Source organism: Excalfactoria chinensis, chromosome 4 (genome assembly GCF_039878825.1).
Source record: "Excalfactoria chinensis isolate bCotChi1 chromosome 4, bCotChi1.hap2, whole genome shotgun sequence".
NCBI classification, from domain to species: Eukaryota; Metazoa; Chordata; class Aves; order Galliformes; family Phasianidae; genus Excalfactoria; species Excalfactoria chinensis.
The window spans coordinates 69425343-69446721 of record NC_092828.1 but is presented as its reverse complement, the minus strand read 5'-3'; the positions used below and the strand labels follow the sequence as shown (position 1 = coordinate 69446721).

General features: G+C 40.4%; 1 protein-coding gene across 5 annotated transcripts in view; it reads left to right on the top strand.

The window, feature by feature from the left end:
- IL1RAPL2 (interleukin 1 receptor accessory protein like 2) overlaps positions 1–21379 on the top strand; it is a 326376-nt gene that overhangs the window by 159562 nt on the left and 145435 nt on the right. For 3 of the 5 annotated variants that reach the window (XM_072336404.1, XM_072336403.1, XM_072336400.1), the window contains exons 3-4: positions 6049–6322; positions 19242–19428. In XM_072336404.1, the coding sequence (XP_072192505.1) occupies positions 6049–6322; positions 19242–19428 (461 nt within the window). Of the gene's footprint in view, positions 1–6048; positions 6323–18334; positions 18432–19241; positions 19429–21379 lie in introns of those variants that run through there. The other 2 variants (XM_072336406.1, XM_072336405.1) reach the window with 2 other exon arrangements.

Genomic DNA, 21379 nt, shown 5'->3' with positions numbered 1-21379 from the left:
CTACTACTGTGTTCTTTTGCATTTTGAGTAAAATGTATTTGAGAATAAAATGCTTCTGGCTCCATATGCATATGTAAGTCAGGACAGAGCAACCCGTAGTTATTTGTACCTCTGGCAGTCTATATTTACAGTTTATTTGACCTCAAAACAAATTATGAGTGTTCAGCTGGAATCTTTGACATTTGAGCTGGGTTGTTTAGCTGTGGCCTTATAAGAAAAACTGGTCAGAAAAATGAACACATAAAAATCTTAAAAACCTTGAAGCCTGTGTACAGATGTTGTAAGATTTGATAAGAATTTGGAAAGAAAACAGCCAAGTATAAGGATATGTAAGTGCATTTTTATTCTTAATTTAAATGCCAGACCTGGATGTTGCTAAATATAATAAAGCTCCTTTGCACTCAAAATAATTTGATATAGAAATTCTTAAATATTTGCACTTTTAAATGCCTTGAAAGTCCAAAACTTTTCACCAGCAAACTTGAATGCTCTAAATGTTGTTAGAAGCCATTCAGAATGTGGAGAGCAGAGGAACTACAAAGTATTTGTGTGATCCTTTTCTTAGCTGTTGGGCTTTTTACACTCCTTATAAGTCATTGGTATTTGCAGGTTTTTTTAAAGCTTGGACTGGAATTTGGTAGGAGAGGAGGCATTGCTAGGGTGGGATATATCCCAAGCTCCAAGGGCATGACCTGAGGTCTTGGAATGAAATCTTCCCCACTGCTTTCTGTCTGGGGAGACAAACTTCTCTCTTCTTTCCCTCTCACTTTATTTGTTCTTTTGTCCTCTGATTCTTTTCCTGTAATGGCATGGCAGAGATAAAACACACAGTGGAACCAATTGGAGAAGTGTTGTACAAGGCTGGAGAGAGAAGAGAGACAGACGTGGATGTCATTCTGTAGATTGGATTCTTATTAATTGCTATGGCTGTGTCCTCTGGTCACCCGGTTTGATAGGTCAGCTAAGCTGAGGAAGCTGTACAGGCAAAGATCTTCCTGTACACTGGAGGTGACATCCATAGCTTTGAAGAGCACACAGTGAGTAGCCTCAGCAGAAACGTGTTCTCTGACCAGCAAATCTTCCCCCAAATGTTGCAGTATTGAAGAATGAGTGACAGAGACAGGGGATGGCGATCAGCTTGTGGCTGGCTCAGGCAGCTGACAGCTTGGGGCACAAAGTGTGTTGGGAGCGTTCAGGATGGCAGTGGACTTTGTGCTGGGCTTAGGTGACAGACAGGACTTGTAGCGATGAGGGGCTGCAGGATCTGCCGGTGCTGTAGCTGAATTAACAAAGCACAGCCAAAAGGGCAGAGATGTGAAACCAGCTGGTATGGTGAGTCTGATCTAATACCCCGACCCTTTGTGAAGATTGCGTCCATCCAAAGCTATTAAAAGTCATGCTGTGTTTGCTCAAATGGAGCAAATCCTCTTTCCTTTTGGGTTAAGACTTGAAAATACCCATTTGCCTAAAATTCATGTAACTGACTTCTCCCCTTTGAGAGTCCAAAACTTCCAACTTCCTTCCCTGGGTGCATCGTTACTACGTGCCTGCAAATTCCAAACGTGATGTATGTCAGTTCCCAGGCTCTGCCGTTCTATGGCTGATATATAAATGAAATATAATGGTTGGTTTGTTTGGTTGATTTTTATTTTATTTTTTTTTTTTTTTGCTAAATATTTACAGTCACAGGCATTTCTTGCTTTGTGGAGCGATAAATTTAATACATTAGCTAGCATATTTATTTATTAATTATTTATTTGTAGATGATTTCAATTTAAAATGAGATTTCAGGTAACAAGGTTGGCAAACATGTTTAACAATCCTGTGATATAAATTGCTGTAGGTGGCAGATCCCTACACAAATTATTACAGGCAGATTCACAATGCAAAAATTATTTATATGACAGCAAGCAGAAAGACAAATTACTCAGAGACTATGTACATGCTCTTCTGTAATTGCTCATAAATTATTATGGTTCATGTTAAAATGCATCTAGAATCCCTAGACAACTAGATTTATTCAAAATAAGAATAACGGCAAATAACCAGGATATGTTAGGGTAGGAGATGCAGTGCACACTTGGGGTGATTGCTAAAACAGAAGTACAGTAACTTATTGTCAGCCAACTTAATCTGTGATTTATTTTAAGAATCTGAAACCTTCCTTTTCAATTCACCATTTCCTCAGGTTGCTGTAGCCTGGACAGAGATCTGGGATGGTCCTGGATAATAACTGGGGTTTGCCTGCTGCGTCTGAGTGCTGCAGGGCTCTCCTGCACCCACACAGGGCTCTCATGTAGCACAGCCCTTTCACATGCTATGAAATAGAGTTGCATTCAGTCAGTGTTCTGCCAGGGATGTGGGACAGACGAACAGGCAGACCTTACTTCCTCAGGAAGCCAGGCTAGAAATGGGACAGTGGTTCCCATATCGTCTCAATGCTCTGAAATTTAGAGCATATTTCAAAGAATTGTCTTAACTGAACTTGTCTGAAATACACTCACAATAGAGAGGATTTGATCTGAATGAGCTCTTAATCAGGCATTGTTAAGGATCAGCTAATTATTAGGCAGCAGAGGAAAGATACGTATATGTTTTTTTTTTATACGGTGTTTCTAATGCCATCGCTTTTGTCTTCTTAACATCCTAATTACTTTACATATTGAGATCCAGCTCAGCCAAAATGACAGCAAACTTTGTTCTTGATAATGGAGCGCTAAACTCCACCTAAGCAGCTTCAGTCATTTGTAATGACAGCCAGGAGAATGCTCCAAATTAATCTGACAATGCACACGCTCCAGTGACTGACAGCAGGGCGACAGGAAACATTCTGACTACCATGTGAGTGCAGGGAGCCTGACCTAGATTTAAGCCTCTACAGCTTCATAAGAGGGAACATTCCTGACCGTACTTAACAAGAGAAAGAGAGTAAGGGGAAAAAGTTGTCTCCTGTTTGATTAGTCGTTCTTCAAAAATTAAGATTTCATTAGGGAGCTCTGTGAGACCTCCCCCTCCCCTCTGCAGATGTCATCAGCCCTGTAATGAATGGTGGCTGTGTTCCCAACACGCCGTGCTCTCCCTAATTAGCACCTTGTGGCGCTGCAGGAGCACCTTGCTGCTGCCACCGTCTGCTGGTTGTGCTGCGCCCGCTGCTCAGGGCTGGCCTGCATGCCATATTCTTCCTGTTGGCCACCCTTAATGGGAAGAAGGCCCTACTGTAAATCTCCCTGTCTTTCATTTCTCCTTTTGGGATGCAGATTCTGACTGCTTTCATCTCGCTGTGTCCAAGTCCATGAGTGCCCCCAAGGGCCAGCAGGGCTCCAGCCAAGCCTTGCAATGCTGGGACAGCAAGCAGTGGCTTCACGGTCCCTAGTATCTCAGCTTGTGTGACCATTCCTACATCTTTCATCTGTTCCAGTGTTGTAACGCAGCTGTAATAGTTCAGCAGTTGTAATTTTGAAGATAAAGGAGTAGCAAAGCTCTTGGTGGATGGGAGAAGAAATTTTGAAGTGAGAGTGGAGGCTGAGGGAGATGAAGGGCGGTTAATGCTTCTTTGAGCTATGCTTGTCAAAACACATCATCTGGTGTGGCTGTGGGGGAAATTTTATGGGAAACAGCAGCATTTTCAGCCTCTAAAGCTTGATTTCCATACTAGGTCAGAACCTAACTGCGTAACTCTTTGTAACTGTGGCTCTGCTTTGTGATAATGGAAAACCAGCACGTTTCTGCTTGACCTGAAGGCTTTCTGCGTGTACCTGGATGTCAGTTATTCTTTACCATGGTTTAACTTTGCTGAGCCAGCATAGGTTTGAAATCCTTAGATGACATTTACAGGATTAGATTGACAGAAGATTGACAGAATTAATTAGATTGCTGGAATTAGTTTGGATCTAAATTCCAGTTCTGGGCACCCCTTTTCATTTGAGCTTAGGCGTTTACTTAGAGTGTTGTGACTTTGCTGAACTACAGGGGAAGGAAAGTGTTTAAGAGTGTGTGCATGTCCTGGAGAATGCAGATGAGAAATCTGGATTGCTCAGCATTTCCTTTTACATTCCTTACTGGGAGAATGAAGCTGTAAACTCTGCAATCCTTTTTAACTGTAAGCTTGCACCTGCCTAAAGAGAAAGACTTAAAAAAAACCCCAAACAACAGCAGTAAAACAGCACAGAGCTGCTTTGAACAAGCTCTGCATTGAGACCAATTACATGCAAATGCCCTTAAAGCCACCTATATGTATAAAATCATCTAATCATGATGTTGGAGCAATGCTTAACTGTGAAAATGGATTGGGGTGAGTTGGGGGATTTAGATTCCTTTTCTGGCTCTGCTACTGGCTGCTTGTGTTTGTGTAACAGCACAGCAGAGAAGGATGGAGGCAGTGTGTGATGTGGTTCTACCGGGAGACTGTTGGAGTTCTTGTATGCAGCTATGGTCATAAGAAGGATCATATGAAAATAGAGGGGATGCACTGAGGACAAGTATTTCAATATGTGATTTTCAAGTAATGATTAGCTACCTGTGTCTGCCTGTCTCCCTTTGCCTGGGACTACTCTTGAAACACCAAGCATCCAGTTCTGAGTCTTGGGTTCCTGTTCCTCTTGTCCTGGGCTGTGCTTGTTGGTTTTACCAAGATGTCATGTGGAAGTTTATGTATAAGAAATGTATGAACAGGTTTAAAACAGCATTCAGCTGCATGATTCCTGTGGTCACGCTACAATTAGAGCTGATACAAAGTTTTGGGGAAGGTAAAACCTCTCATTTACCATGGCTGGTTTTGAAGGATTTAGGAGAAGACTGAAAAAAAGGTGAATGTAATTTATAGGTAAGAAAAGACATGAAGTACTGGATCTGGTATTCCAACATATGTACGTATTTTGGCTCGGTACATTTGTTGAGGAAATAAATAAAGTCACATAAAAAGTAAAAACTATTGGAGATGTTTGTGAAATCATATATATAAGAAGAGTATTAGTCATTTAGATTTGTAGAACTGATACTCTAAATGCAGAAGATACAATTTCAAGCATGTGAGGTTGAAGCTGTCAAATAGCTGCATCGAGGATAAAGATGTTTCAGTTCAGTTTCAATAACTTCTGCAAAATATAGATGTGATCAAGTGTATTGATCTGAGGCAATGTGTTGGCCTGATGCTGGTCTGCATTGCAATCTTTTTCTTTGGTTATGTTCTTGATTGACTTTTAGATTTCCTGATATTCTAGGAATAAAAAAAGATGGAATTAAAAGGTCTTTGATATGTGATCTAAAATTACATGTTGATATGTGCATATGTGCTAGGATTCTACTGTAACCAAGATGATTTAGAAGTAATGAGAGGAAATACAGGGAGGATTAATATTTTGGCTGACGCTGTCATTTTTAAACTAAAGTGCCAAACCTGTGATCGCCAAGTTTCAAAAACTTTTGCTGAACAAAACACCAGAAGATTCCTTTCTGTAATTGTACAATCCCTATGTCAGCTTGGTGGCGTTGGCAGCATGTTTTAGTTGTATTCTGCAGCACATTATCTAGTTTGAGTAGACAGTAGGAAAAAGAAAAGGCTAAGTGGAACTGCCTTAGAAAAGAATGATGGTTGCATCTTTTATTTTTAATGTAACATAACTAGCAGAGATGAATGGAAATGTTAGGATTAGATACCAACATACTTTTCCTCTGATAAAGAATTACTGAATTGAAAAGTGTTTTATCTGAGCAAGCAGTTGAAGTGAAAACAGGTGGTTTATTTATTAAAGAATTAGTGAAAATAGATGAAGGAAATGATATTCTAAAGAAACTTAGTTGAGCAGGCCTAATGTGCTATAGTAATAAGAAGAATCTGCTCTTATAGCCTGCATATTTTATGTTTACATGCAACTAATAAAAAACATACAAAGCCATTTAATATCTAATAGCTGACACAGGTTTATCACTCTGCTGTGAAACAAGTATTCTTTTCTTTTGATTAGTTGTGTTGCATTTCATAGGCTGCCTCTCGCTACATTGAAAAATATATCTGTATCTAATATTTCTTTATTATTGTTTTGCTTTCAGTTGATGGTTGCATTGACTGGTCAGTGGATCTCAAGACATACATGGCTTTGGCAGGTGAACCAGTCCGAGTGAAATGTGCCCTTTTCTACAGCTATATCAGAACTAATTATAGCATGGCCCAAAGCACAGGTCTTAGGCTTATGTGGTACAAAAACAAAGGAGACTTAGAAGAACCCATTATATTTTCTGAAGTTAGAATGAGCAAGGATGAAGATTCAATATGGTTTCACTCGGTTGACGTGCAAGACAGTGGTTTCTACACATGCGTTCTAAGGTGAGTATTGTGTTCAAGTATGACTAAGAATGTATAGATTATCTTGTTTGAATGTTTTCTTTAGTTTTCACTATTAAGATACCCATGCAGTTAATATATACTCATTATTTTTCTTCTCTTAATTGTATTTGTCACATAATGCTCTGTCTTAAAATTAGTTTCCCTAGTAATTATAGCTACCTCTTTCAAGAGCTATAATTAAGCATTTGCAAATTCACATTTTGCCATAAGCCTTCATAACTAGATAGTTCTTAAATCATTAAGTATTTTGATCAAGTAATCTTCAAATCCTCCCAAGTGACAAGTCTTAAATGAGTTTTCAAATTTGGTAGTTTTGTGACTTCTTTTTACCCTTTACTTATAACTTTAAAAAGTTATTCAAGAGTTTAGACACAGGTTATGTGGTTTGGATGAGTTTGGGCCATAGGGGGTTTGATTTCTGTCTGGCTCTGAGGCAATATTTACTTTCAAATGCATTTAAGATTTTTAATAAATTGAAGCTGACCTCATTTGGTAAGGTGCTGAAATGCATGCCTCAAGTATTTTGGAGCTCGTGATTTCCATCACGTTCATTCCAATACCAGCTCTGTGCCTGAAATGAGAGGATAAAAATTAAAACTCTTTAGGAATGAATGCATAAACACCCCTTAAGTGATCTGTTTTGAATTAAAAAGAGCTTACAGATACTTCTTATGTATGTTTCAGTGTTTAAGCTATTTGGTTGTAGAAAATGAAGCTTCATCCTTGTCTGCTGCTCCAAGCTGAAATTATATGCAGGTTTGATGAATTTAATTTGAAATATTTGCACATAAATAACAACACTGTTCAGAGCCCAGAAGCTGCTCTCTCCATCTCTGCTATGTGCTCCTGCCTCGCCTCAACCTGCCTCTATCTGTTCTGATCCTCGGTAACGGTACTAAAATCAAAGCTTGCGCTGTGGTGCATGGTATGTAATGGGAACCAGCGTCCCATTTGGTTGTCAGATGCATCTGCCAAGCTTACTATTAAGTCTGTGTTGTAGCTATTGGACTTTATTATTCTCTTATTAGCAGCTCCATCACAGGTCTGGGGCCACATGAACTGCGTGATTTTGAAATGCTGCAGAAAGAGAGTGATTTATGTGTTTCAAGAGAGCTGTACTTTTTTCATAAGATGTAGCTGTTGTGATAATCAAGTTACTAGTTTAATGCTCCTGGAAATGTTTATGCAAATCCTACGTGAACAACGAAGAATTGATCTTGAATCAAATTCTGGGACCTACTTTTATCTAGGAAATTTCAAAACCCTTTGCTCATTTACATGACAAAGTATTTCTGGTAACAAATGGGCGACTTCTTAAATAATTCATGCCTTCTTGTTTTCAGATAAAAACTGTATGAAAGCTGTATGGCCTGCTCCTTGGGAGGCATTGTACAGCAATAATATCTTCCCTGTCAGTTATGTATTTTTCTTGTTTGTGCTGGAACTTTCTTATATAATTGCAGATTTTATTTTATTTTTTTGCCTTTTTCAGATTTATGTGGGAGTGCAGAATATTATATGTAGTGATTACATACAAAAGACTATATTTCTTCCTTGAATTAACTTATTTTTCTTTGAAAAATTGGGTAACATGTCCTTGCTGTTATTGTTTATAAAATTATAGGTGGCTTAAAATAGCTGAGGAAACAGCAGTAGTAATTTACTTTAATTTCATTAAAATTAGGTTAGATGTAGTGTTCTGAAATAGGATTACGTGTCTGCAGTAGACTGACTGTGGCATTAACTGTGTAATTTCAGCATTATCAATCTATTTATATATATTTTTTAGCAGAGGATAAGCAGATGTTTGCATTTTAGTTGTTAACCACAATCAGCTGCACTGTGAGCATGTGAGGGTCACTGGTGAGAACTGGATGTATTAATGACCTCAAGTTGCACCACGGAAGGTTCAGGTTGGATAATTAGGAAAAACCTTTCTAGAAGAGTGGACAGACACTAGAATGGGCTACCAGTGGAGTTGGTGGAGTCACTACCTGGAGGTGTTCAAGAAGTGCTTACACGTTGTACTAAGGGATGTGCTTTAGTGGGAACATACTGGTGGTAGGTGAATGGTTGGACTAGATGAACTTAGAGGTCTTCTCTAAACTCAGTAATTCTATGGTTTTAAGGGATCCTAATTCTGCGAAGAGTTTTATATGAGTATGGACTTCATCTTTGTTAGCTATCCCACATAAATTACATGAAAGCGCTTTGATAACAGGTACCTTTTTTTTTTTTCTGCCAAATCTGGGATGTTATAGCAAGACTGACATTGAAAATGGCTTCTGGCTGATGGATGAATGTGTGTTTCATTAGTTTCCAGACAGATGCTGGGACATTTGTGTTGTGACTTTAGTGTGCAGTCTGGAAATGCTGCATTTTGGAATTCTCTTTGCTGTGCAGGCCCTGAATATACTATTTATCATCTAGTGTCTTTCGATGGAACTTTGAGGTAAACCTGTCAGCATTTCTGCTGTTGAGGTTGCTTTTCTGGGATTTTCACATCAGCACTCTGGATCAAAGCATCCTCACTGAAGGTTTCAGAGAGCACCAAAATCAAACATGGAAACTGAAATTGATCTGAAAACATGGAGTGGCCTTCAAGTTCAGAGTATTTAAGAAGCTCATTTGTCAGATCACATGTTGCTTTTGCCCTCTGCACAAATACATCAGTTTTTCTGTGTCAAAAGCCACTGATGTTTAAAGAAGGAAGAAGTACTGGACCTGCTTGGATCTTCTTATCTTGACCAAGGAGGATGAGGTCAGGAAGAAACTTAGTGAAGTTTAACTGCACCTTTGCCATCAGAATGGTGCTGTTTCTGAAGCCCTTTTCTCCTTCCTGGCAGATGGAGCTGAGCCTCCATGTGCTGCAGTGTGCAGAGTGTGAATGAGGGTTCCTTGCATGCCTCTGAGGAAATAAGCCTGCAGGTCTTTAAATGCCTGCATTTGATGCCAGAGAACTGCCAACAAATCAAGTTAGGAAATGTGTGTCCTTTCCCCTTGCTTTATCCCTACCTGTAGAGTTCTTAATGGAGAGCAGCATTGCTATGGACGTGCACACAAGAATCAAGCCTTCATCGAGCCATCAGTGAAATATTGAGATAGTCTTTTCTGAGCAGAAATAAAATCGACTGAAAGTAGATTTTAAGCCTTCAGGTTCTGAATGTCTGTGGAGCGCATGACCAGCAAATCAAAATCAGATTTAGAAAGCCTAGAGATGCTGTCAGTAAAACTTAATTTGTGACATAACCTTTGTGCTCTCGCTTCAGTGGGTGTTAGGAGGAACTGAGGAACTCATTTCAGATGCTTATAGCCTGGGCTGCAGAATTCGCCCGGGATCCCAGCAGGAACTGTGATGCTTTTTTTCAGAGCATGGAAAGTCTGGCTTTCATGTGAAAGGAAAGAAGAGCTTTGTCAGGACTTGAGGACTAAACAGGAAAATTGGAACAAAATCACACCGTGGAAATGTGTGGGGGTAAGGTCAGCCTTTCTGCAGCCACCTTCATTTTGTATATGCTCAGTTCATGGGCGAAATTAGATCTTAAAGCCACTTGAATATCATGTTACTTTGAAAAGGTCCAAAGATTATTTCTTCTAGTGTAGACAATGTGGTGTCTTTAATCATCTGATGTCCAAGAGGAGCACAACTGAGTAGTTGCTGTACTACGCATCTCATAGTTACCTCTCAGACTTGCACACTGGTACAGAGTAGCTTTCATAACTGTACCTTATCAGGTGTTTCTGAAGAAGGCAGCTACATTTCACACTTAGAGCAAGTGAATGGACATGGCAGGGCTTAGTACTCCCAGGGCCTGCATGACATTAACATTAAATGTCACACATTAAATGTATGTGACATTTCCCCGTTAAATGTGACAGGTTCTATATAAACAAAATCCCTGTGATATATAGCATTTAAACCTTGGATATGGTGCCAGAACACATACAACATAAAGTCAGCATGAATCACGATGAAATAAAATTTAACTTATGGAGATATAATATTTTGGCACTATCAAAATGCGAAGGAAAGTCAAATCAGAATATTTCTACTTTTCTATCTAAAATTGTGTGGTAACTGATGATGCTCCTGCAAATCATGTTGATGACAGTCTTTATTGAGAGAAATCAGCTATACATTCGTTTGATACAATTGCAGAAAATAAAGATTTGTTTCTGCTCCCTAGTGGTGTGCATATTTGTATTCACTCGCTCTCCTTCTTTGAAGCTGTAAAATAGAAGATATCTATCCTCTGTCTTTCTGAAAGCCAGTGTTTATGTCAGTGAGAAGCTGCAGGAGTAGTCAGGGCTTCAAGCAGCAATACCTGTGTTGCTCAGAAGTTGGAGAGTTTCTAGCAGTTTCCATGTTGCAGAATATCACATAAGAATGAGAATATTGTGTATTTAATTTTCCTCGTCAGCTTCAGGTACCACTGAAATGACTGACATTATCTTCTAGTCCCTACAGGTTGTCATAGCAAGAGCTCCATGTGCTGCTGTGCACCAGTAACGTTTCTTCTCACTGTCACTGGTTGGGGATGGATGAAATGACTTCCCTGGTGGGCTTCAAACCTTGTCCACCAGGTTGGGGGAAAGTGGAACAACTGGTTCCTCACACAATTGTTTTTGCCTTCAGGAGACCTGATGAAAAGATGTTGGTCAGCCCTCCTCATCCCTCTCCTTTCCAACACGTCAAGGTGTTTTATTTCTCCAAATAACAAAGGAAAGGAATATGCTTACCCAGGTACCACTCCTGTTGAAACCCACAGCGTTTCAGTAGCTAACATCATATGTGTCCTGAGAGAAGACAGACATATAGAAGTTTTCCTGAGGAAATGCATCAAGCTCAAAGTATGATATGACATATCTATAGGGAAGTAAACTGGCATTCGGTACTTGATCTCAGAGGGAAATTTCATCTTTTCTGGCAAAAATAACTTTTTTTGCTAGGTAAGACAACCAGGAGGACTCAGCTGCAGGACTCAAGCAGCTCTCCCTGCAAGTTGGCATAACGACATTCATATCATGTTTGCTCATGATGGCGTTTATTTTATACCCCATCAGATAATAACTGTTCCATTGTTTTATGTGCTCAATAGTCTGTACAGAAACAGAGGGGGGCTTGCTTTTTCTCACTGCATCTACAAATAGGACTAAGATGCACGAGAAAGGATCTACTCCACTTTTTTGTTTGTTTTTTTTCTCTCAGGCACCAAAATCGGTGAGATACAGCAGTGCAGACCTATCTAATAGGTGTCCTGAACTCAACTTTTGTTTTGGATGCTAAGTGTCTCATAAAAATAAAAACAAGAACAAAAAAAGAAAGAAGAGTAGATACATGAATTTACCCAGGCGTGGGTTGGTAGAAATGAAGTGTTCAGTGCTCCCAGAAATGGGGTATTGCAAACACAAAATCATTGGAAGGGGAATTCTTAATGTATTATTTCCTGGGATCTCTTGTCTCTGTGTCTCAGATTTATGTCATTTGTAAAAGTGGCTTTTCAGTAAGAGAATATAATTTAACTGTAATATCCTGAGTTCCCCTAAACAATTATTAAAAAGTAAATGAAAAGGGCTTAGTCATTTGTGGTGGCAAACATCAGGACAGCCTGCTGCCTTGTAACACTTAAGGGAAGAGATTGCTTTCCTGACAGCAAACCCAGACAATTACATGATTATTTTTTTTCTGCTGGAACGAGACGTGTTGAAGCTTGTAGCGACCAGATAGTTCATGAACTGCAGTGTGATGTGCTGAGATACCTTTGTGTTCTTTGGCTTGTTTTTTTTTTCTGTGTTCTGTATTATGTTTTTATAGATCAATTTCTAAAAGCTAATAATTTTGAAGACATTGAAAGAAAACCATGTGGTTAACCTGTGTGATTCAGCTTAAATGTTGAGAGTTTCTCTCTGGGCCCAAGTATTCCTTGCTGTAATGACTCCCTGGTGATTAGCATGTCTTTTAGTTGCTTCTGTCATGATGCAGAGGTCAGAAGGACCAGCACGTGTATTGTGAAGGCAGCCACAAGAGAAGTAGCTCTTCCTGACAATTAACCTTCTGCAAATCAGTCTGTGCATCACTCACTGTTTTCAGAGAGACTTAAGAAGTACTAGAGATACTAGAGATAATTTTTGATACTAGAGATTTTTTGATAGAGATCTTGATACTAGAGATAATTATTGATTTTTCAAATTGTGGCCTTGCTGTTGTGGCCTGTATCACACTCTGCACTATACATATTCTGACATTTTTGTGTCACATCTTTCTCTTAATAAGCGTGTCATCTGAATTACCCCACTGCTAGATCCAAACATCTTTTCTTCTCTGTTACTAGCATCCAGGAAGCCTAAAAACTCCCTGAACAGGACTAAACTCACAGTGAGGAATTACAGGTCTTGGGGTTAAGTGCCTATGGTGAGAACTATATTACTGATAGTTAACTTGCAGAGATATCCCTGGATGTCTCTTTTTCAAGCTGTCATCAACACAAACCTTTTAAAATTATCTTTCAGTGGATGCTCAGGAGTTCCTTCTTTTGCATAATGATGATCTACTCTGTCTTCATTGTAAAACATAGGCTTCTGTGATACACATTTGGTCTAGTCAAATTGTCTTCTTGTTTCCAGTGAGTCTAGTACTGCAATTAAATCTTGGCAGAAAATACTATAACCATAGAATCATTTGAGTTGGAAGGGGCCTTTCAAGGTCATCTGGTCTAGCTATCCTGCACTGAACCAGGACACCCACAGCTCCATCAGGTGCTCAGAGCCTGGTCCAGCCTGACCTTGGGTCTCTCCAGGGATGGGGCACCACCATCTCTCTAAGCAACCTGTGCCAGTGCCTCACTACTTTTTTTGTGATTTTTTTTTTCTTGTATCTGATCTAAATCTCCCCTTTTTTTATTTGAAATTATTTCCCGTTGTACTATCCAGACTCTGCTCAAGAGTCTGTCTCCTTTCTTACAGCCCCTCCAGATACTGACAGGCTGCTCTCAGCTCTCTCCAGGGCATTCCGTTTTCTATGCTGCACACCCCACGTCTCAGCCTGTCCTCGCAGGGAGGTGTTCCATCCCTCGCATCATTTTTGTGGCCCTCCTCTGGATGCACTCCAGCAGCTCCGTGTCTTTCCTGTGCTGAGAACTCCCCATCTGGATGCAGCACACCAGGTGAGCTCTCACAGCACAGAGAAGAGGGGCAGATCCCTTGCCTTGCTGGCCTCACTGCTTTGGATGCACCCAGAATTCAGTTGGCTTTCTGGGCTGCAAGGGCACAGTGCTGGCTCATGTCCAGCTGCCATCCACCAGTACCCCTAAGCTCTTTTCCTCAGGGCTGTGCTCCATCCTTACATCCCCCAGCCTGTCCTGACAGTGGGATTGCTATGACCCAGGTACCAGACCTTGCACTTGGCTTTGTTGAACCTCATGAGATTCTCCTGGGCCCACTGCTCAGCCTGTTTGGATCTCTCTGGATGGCATCGTGTCTTTCAGGTCTGTCAGTCACACCACACAGCTTGGTGTAATCTGCAAACTTGCAGTTTAAAGGAAAGGATATTATGGGGGACCATGTTAAAAGCCGTATTGGAGCCCAGGTAGATGACATCAGTGGCTTTTCCCTTGGCCACTGATACACTATCATAGAAGGCCACTAGGTTGGTCAGGCAGACTCTGCCCTTGGTGAAGCCATGCGGGTTGTCCTGTATGACCTCCCTTTCTTCCGTGTGCTTTAGCATAACTTCCAGGAGGGCCTGTTCCATGATCTTTCCTGGCACAGACGTGAGGCTGATCGGTCAGAAGAGCAAGGAATAATTCATTTGTTTTTAGGAAAGAGGCTGTGCCTGTGTCATCAGAAAAAGCAGTAAGTTACTAATTAGTCTTTAAAAAGATCAGCAAACCATGACCTTGTTGGTCTGGGTGGAACAAGGTCAGGTACCAGTAAAATTGCTTGGTGATTGTTATGTGAAGTGTGAAATTTAAACTGGAATAAATGTATAAAATTCTCATGAAAAGAAAGGAAAGCAATCAACTGCTCAGTTGGATCTGAAAGCTGATAACACATTCTTACAATAGCTGGTAACAAATTAATTGCTTTGGACATGAAGATGGATAACAGCGATTGGTGGTAGTGTTGCTGTGGTTCATTTTAATCAGAATTAGCAAAGATGGATTCAGGGACTGGCTTACAAAGTTCTGCAATCAGTATTTTTCTGAGCCAATGAAAGAGTCGTTACAATAGACAGTGTGTTTAGGTATGATGGGAGAGGTCTAAGTCTGAGAGGCACTGTTTCCTGAGCACTGCTTTGATTAAAACACTTCCCAGTTTTTTGATCTTCCACACTTTAAGAGTCTTTTCCTTTCTTTTTCCCTCTCGTCTTCCCTTTAAAGTAAAGCAAAACTCACAATTTTGCTTGATTTTGAGACCTGTTAATCTACATTTGCTTTGCCTGTGTTTTTCTATTGGATTCTGAGCTGACTCCAGTTTGTATTTCAGAGTCCGCTCCTGGTGGCCTGGGAATAACAAATGCCTTGGTGCTAGAACAAAAGAAAACTACTTTGTGAACTCTGGCAAGCCTAAACTCTTTTTCATATTTCCAGTCCAGAGAGCAGGCCCAGCTTAAAAGCAGTTCCTTGAAATAGGGAGTTACAAAATTTAGTTTATGTGAAAATATAAAATTATTCATTTCTTCTTTGTACCGCACAGTGATTCTTTTCTCTTCTTTTCCATTTCCCATTCCTCACGTGAGCACTCCAGTAGGAATAGAAGCCATTGGAAACCAAGTCCTGTGGAGAGTGAATGGTTCACATACCTTTCAGAAAGGACTAATTATATAAAATAACCACTTCAAAATTCATTGGGTTATTTCCTCTAGATTTGGGAGGTGCCCTGTCTGCAGTCTCTCAGGTTCTTGAAGGTAGCACGTAGTCACTAATATTCCTATTTTGAGTTGCAAATAACTCAGTCTCTCTTGATGTGATTCCTACTGCAAGGTCTTTGGTATCTTCCCCATCCACCTAGAATATCCTTTTTGGTCTTTCATTCACTGGTTCTGACAGCAAAACTCAGTTTATTGGCCTTGCTGGTGGTTTCTTGCATGTTTCAGCTTCCTTATTCCTCTTCTGCTAGTCTGCTAACTGCTGGGAGCACTTAAATGCATTGAGTTCTACGTTCACGTTCTGAAAACAAAAATGGATTCTTCTTTCTGTAATTCCAGAAACAGGCCATTATTTGTTTAGCTTTTAGAAGAAGGGGGAAAACAAAGGAATGTAGGACCCATGTCAGTCTGCATGCCTTTAATTAAAAACAAACAAACAAAAATCCATTACCAGTAAAAACTTAAATGCAACTCAGTTAAGAAGAATCAGGTTAGATGCAGAGGTCATAAAAACAACTGGAAAGAAAGGGCTGGATCCATCTCTGCACTGCAGCTCCATGGGCTTTCGGAAGGACTTCTGTAGGTGAATTTCCATCACCTGAGTGACCTGCACAGGGGCCTCCACCATAGGTTACCTCACCATTTACCTAGGTGGTAGGAGCAAAATTCTGTAGTCACCAATGACTGCTCTACGTTGTTGACCCTTCCTGAGTTCTTACTTGTCTGCTTCAGATTTCCTTTATGTCCTAGGTTCCATGAAGGAGGAGAGACAGCATGTTCTCATTTGTCAGTGAAACAAAAAATCACACATTCCTTCAAATTACAGTTGAAATTACAAGTTTCTTTATATGTAGGAAAATTAAGTCGATCATCTACTAATTTCAATGTAAAATGGACAAGATCAATACCATAGGTCTCTTCTGGTTGAAGGATAGGCAGAGTATCATTTTAAAAAGCTCCGTTTCATACTGTCTAAGCTGATAGATACATGGTAGACATGAAATCTCCAAGGAGAGGTGAGCACGGACCACTACCTGCTTAGAGAAATGCGTGGTGAAATCTGTACCATCCTGGGGAACAGCTTGCTTAGCAGAGGGAGGAATGGCTTATATCTTTTATAAACATTAGCTCCAAGGCTTCTGCTTCAGAACTGAGAAAAACAGCAAGGTTGATCAAAGTGCTGTTGTATTTTGCACATGGCTAAAATGCAACTGTTACCCTAAGAGTTTTTGCTTCATTCTCTGGAATTCTTGCAATTGCAGAAGTTGCTCTTTTTTGAACTAGCAGCACTATTACTAACATGAGCAGCTTGTGGAAGAGCATTCATAAAGCTTTCACATAAAGCTTTCAAGTCTCTTACTGTTGGCTTAGTTAGGGCTTTCTTCATTATGAACCTGAATAGATTTATTGTCTTTGTCAAGGAGTGTGAACAAAAGTGGTAGTGCTCACCAGGCACTTAATTTTCTCAATTCTATTCAATTTTAATTGTAACTAGTGAAAAGAATACTACATTTCTAGGTCGTGGTTCCAGGAAGTGTTTTAAATAGAAGTAGCCTCCAGCACTGTTCAGAATGCAATCTAAATAATGCAAGATTGTTAGCAGAAAATACGACATTATTAAATAACACCAAGTAATGGTCAACTATTCATAGTCATTATTCTTGATTACTCTGGATCATTATTATTGAGAACACGTGACCAAATTTGCCCTCAGTAGTACTCACAGCTTTTCAGGTAAGTTAACCAATCAATTCAGATTAATTACTGTTGATTATACTCAGTCATCCTCATACTTTTTGGATTTCAGGGCTGTATTAGAAAGCATTGAAACTTTCTAAATGTGTTTTGTTTTCTTCTTACAAAAAGGCAGCCCTTTCCCAAAGTGTGTAGTTTGGGGAAGAGCTGACTTATGTTCCCTAAAGCATGTACTTATGAAAAACTCGGTGCAAATTATGTGTCTATTTTAGTCCAGATAGCTTTTTTTTCTCACATCAAATAATGTAATTCATGTGGTTTGTGAGGATGAGACTTTTCCATACTCTCTCAACTGAACCACAGCACGGCATTTGACAAAGGGAATCTTTTCACTCTAAGACAAGGAACAGAGAAAAGACCTGATGATTATATTACATGGGTGTTTGTGTGTTTTGAAGAGAATGGAGTGGGAAGGGGGAGTGTGCTGCAAATTCACTATTTTCTGCAGTGTATTTCCATGTCGGTGGTGTTTGTTGTTCATGTGGGCAGTGAGAAGTCAGAAGAGCTGATGAAGGGCTGATCTGAAATTTGGAAGGTGACTTTATCGTTGTGACTTGTCCTGCAATCCAGGTGTCTCTTTGTGCTTCAGTTTCCCTCTTAAAAGTGAGAGGAGCAGCCGTGCCTATCATGGCAGAGGGCCCTGAGGGGAGACCTGCTGTTAGGCTCGGGGGTTCTGCTGAATGTCCAGCTCCAACAATGCTGAAAGATGGAGGTTTGAGAAGATTGCCTGTTGATCTGCCATGCAGATACTGTCTTCTGCAAATAGCTGCTCATGGCATGCCTCTGACAAGATGCCGTTTGCCCAGTGTTCAGTCAGCGCTCGTTTAGTGGGGAACATAGAGCTGTAACGAAGAGCCTACATAGACCTTTCTGTTTTCTTCCCATAACAGGCTCACTTGACAGGGTGACACATTGTTCAAACAGTGCCTGAGAAAAGATCTGTTGTGGAGCGTGGTGGATTTTTCTAGTACATTTTACTTAAAAGCACTGTCATGAGTCTCATTGGACAGAGTAGGCATCTCGTACCATTAGTGTCAAGGTTTGACTGACAGATTCCTTTCCAGGTGTGTGGGGCAGTTTTAGTCTGCTGTGCCATTGCCTCAGCTGAAGTTTGCAGCAGAGTTGTGATGGAAGAAGCGACAGCTAAGCAGGAATATCTTCTGCAGGAGCTCTCGGCTCCCTTTGATAGGAGTAACCACCCAGCATGTCAGATTTACTCCAGGCTTTTTGGTTATGGTGTAGTCAATTAAAGTGACAAAATGATGTATGATGGGAAGAAGAGCCTCATTATATTGTCGCTTGTACTTTGTAGTTGGCTTTTGAAGGACTCTGTTTGCCATCGCACCTAATGAAGGCCAGAAGCTGACAGAGTGGCTTGCAACAATCCTGGGCAAAGTGCAAATTCTTTACAATAACACCGTGAGAAACATCTTTTTTTGCTGTGCATCTGATAACTCTGTTAAAGATGTGAGTCGGAAGGAATTTAATTTAATCCTGTTCCCATTATTGTGAGGCACAGGAGCTGGTTGTTCATGTTTACTCTGACCTGATATTAAGAAAAGCTGAGCTCTGAGAACTCACAAGCCACTTGCATAGATTTAATCCCCAGGGATCTTTTGTGATGGAGCGAGCAATGGTTTCAGTTGTTAAGGGATTGCATGTTTCAATATTTAAAGGCAAGAATGTGCCAGTGTAAGCACCTAGTCTGACCTGTTCCACGCCTGTGCTGGGTGTCTGTGCCCAGTGTGGGCTGCGGTGCTCAGTGAGGTGAGGCCAGTATTGCCCTTCTATATTTCAACCCATGAGCTTTTTCTGCTCCCTGTCCATCTGAAAGGGAGTGAGAGAGTAGCGGGTTGGGGTTTGGCAGCAAGCAGAGGTCAACCCACTGTGATACTACACACTGTGGGGAATTTACATAGCAGTTTCTTCAGAGGGAGGAATTATCTCCATGATGTGGTTTAACATCCAGAACCAGCTGCTTAACCCTTCTCAAATGTGAAGTGCTACATACTAGAGTGAAATCTGAAGGTGAGAGAGGAGGTGTGCCTTCTTCATAGTAAGCCAGAAATGAACCTTCATGTCTCCTAGTAATTCCTGTGTGCTGAAAATGCACAGTATGACAACCACTGTCTGAATGTGTCACTGAGGTGTTTGTGAAGCGTTTGTGAAGATCAACGCTTAGCAAGGAAACGTGCTGTGATGAAATATAGTAAAAGGGAAAGAAAAAAGAAGTAAAAAAGGAGTGAAGTAAATGACAACATCTTTCTGTCCCTGCAGAAACTCAACGTATTGCATGAAGGTGTCCATGTCCTTGACGGTAGCTGAGAACGAATCTGGGCTGTGCTACAACAGCAAGATCAGATACCTGGAAAAATCAGAAGTTACCAAAAGAAAGACAATCTCCTGTCCTGATACTGAGGATTACAAAACAGATGGTCAAGAACCAGATGTTGTATGGTACAAGGTAACTATTCCTGTGTCACTGGTGTTGTAATGAAACTGTACCTAACATCCACTGCTTCTAGTTTGAGGCTTAGAGATGGCCTTTTTTGAACCTGCAGTGGTTTCTCACTGGGTCTGGAGGATGCTCTCCCACTGTTACAGAAGCAATACCAAACTGCAGGCAAATTACCCAGCATAGCCATTGACCCACAAAAAGCAGCATTAATGAGGGTGTTCTGTTCTGAAGGTTATGTGGTTTCTCTAAAAGCAGAACAATATTCCCAGACCACTGTGCCTCTTTGCCAGTTTCCACCCTGATGGGATGTCTCCGTAGCTGATGCTACCCAATTAATTATTAGGAAGTCTGTAGGGTCCTTTCATCAAGGCCTGTTAAGTTTTACCAAAGTCTGCTGGGTAACTTCACAGAGATACTTGTACTTTTGCTGAGGTTCATTGAGTCATTTTACTGAGGTTGGTTAATTTTAACTGAGATTTGCTAGGAACTTCTACTACTCAGCAGGTAACTGCTGGCTGTGCCTTCTCCAGGGCCTTTCAAGTATTGCCCAGAACTTTGAGCAGCAGATACATGCATGTTGTGTTACTGTAGCTCCACAAGGGAGAATGACTAATATGCAAGTTGCCATGCAGATGCCAGATACCAAGTCCTTACTAAGGTCCTGGCAGATTTTACTCAATGCCTGGATATGGACCAGAATTTGGTGTTTGAAAAGCCCTTGAGTGTTAAAGAGCCACAGAATCACCAAGGTTGGAAAAGATCTTCAAGATCATCCAGTCCAGCCGTCCACCTACCACCAGTATTTCCTCTGAACCATGGGACTGAACCATGTCCCTTACTTAATACATCAAAACATTTTACTAAGGGTATGAGGAACTGCAGGAAACAATGGGGAGAAATAAAGAGATGGGAGTCAGAGGGAACAAGAAATAGTACTTGGACAAGAGGAAGAGTTTGGTGAGATTGGTGGGAAAGAATTTGGATTGCAGTGATAAAGGGATGATGAGTTTTGGACCAACTTGGCTCAAGTAATGGAGACAGAAATACAGAAAGCAGTTAAGTCCAAAATTTCCAGTGCTTGATTTGGCAATCTTAGCAGCATTCTTTGAAGGTTGTTTTTTTTATAACATGAAGCATTATGTGCAGAGCTGCAGATTTTTTTTTTCTTCCTTTGTGGGATGCATCAGAAAAGAGCAATTTTGAAAGTTGTCATCTATTTCTATTTTTTTACAGAAATCTCACATGTTCAAGCTTATAGTAACAAAACGTGCCATAACCCGCTGTTAGTATAAACAAAAATTTTCTTTCAGCCATTTGAGCTATTTCTTTCAGCGTATGGGTGGGTATCTTCAGTGCTGTTCATGCATAAAATATTTGTATTCAGTTACATCTGAAATCTGGATAGAAAGAAGGTACCAAAGAGAAGCTGGTTCTTGTGCTGTCCGAGAACAGGAGGGGTGTTTGGTCCATACAGTCATACATGTTGCCTGGGTTGCTCAGACAGGTTTTTTTGAAACCAGGCTGGAGAATGACAGCTGACTGACAAGTCATCACCATGGCGAAATTGATGTGAATTGATATGGTTGGCTGCTAACAGGCAATTGAGGTCGACAGCCTTTAGTCCGGCTTGATAATGTAAAGAGACATTAATGGAATAACCTACTACATACAACTCCTTATTCATAATTAACAATAAGGTGCTATCACTTCAGTTCTTAGATAACGCTTATATTATCTGGACCTGGGTCAGGAAGCTCAGTAATGTAAAATGTCAGTATTAATGTCATGTAGAAAGTTATGTCGGGTTATTGCTTGAGACACGTTTCTGAAACAGCATTTTGAAAAAGCATTCTAGACAGAGCTGTGGTGCTATCAGTAGAAGTCTGCCCATTCTAGACTTCCTAGAAACAATTGTAGTTTCTAGAAAATCTATAATTACTTAGATTTCAGAACAGTA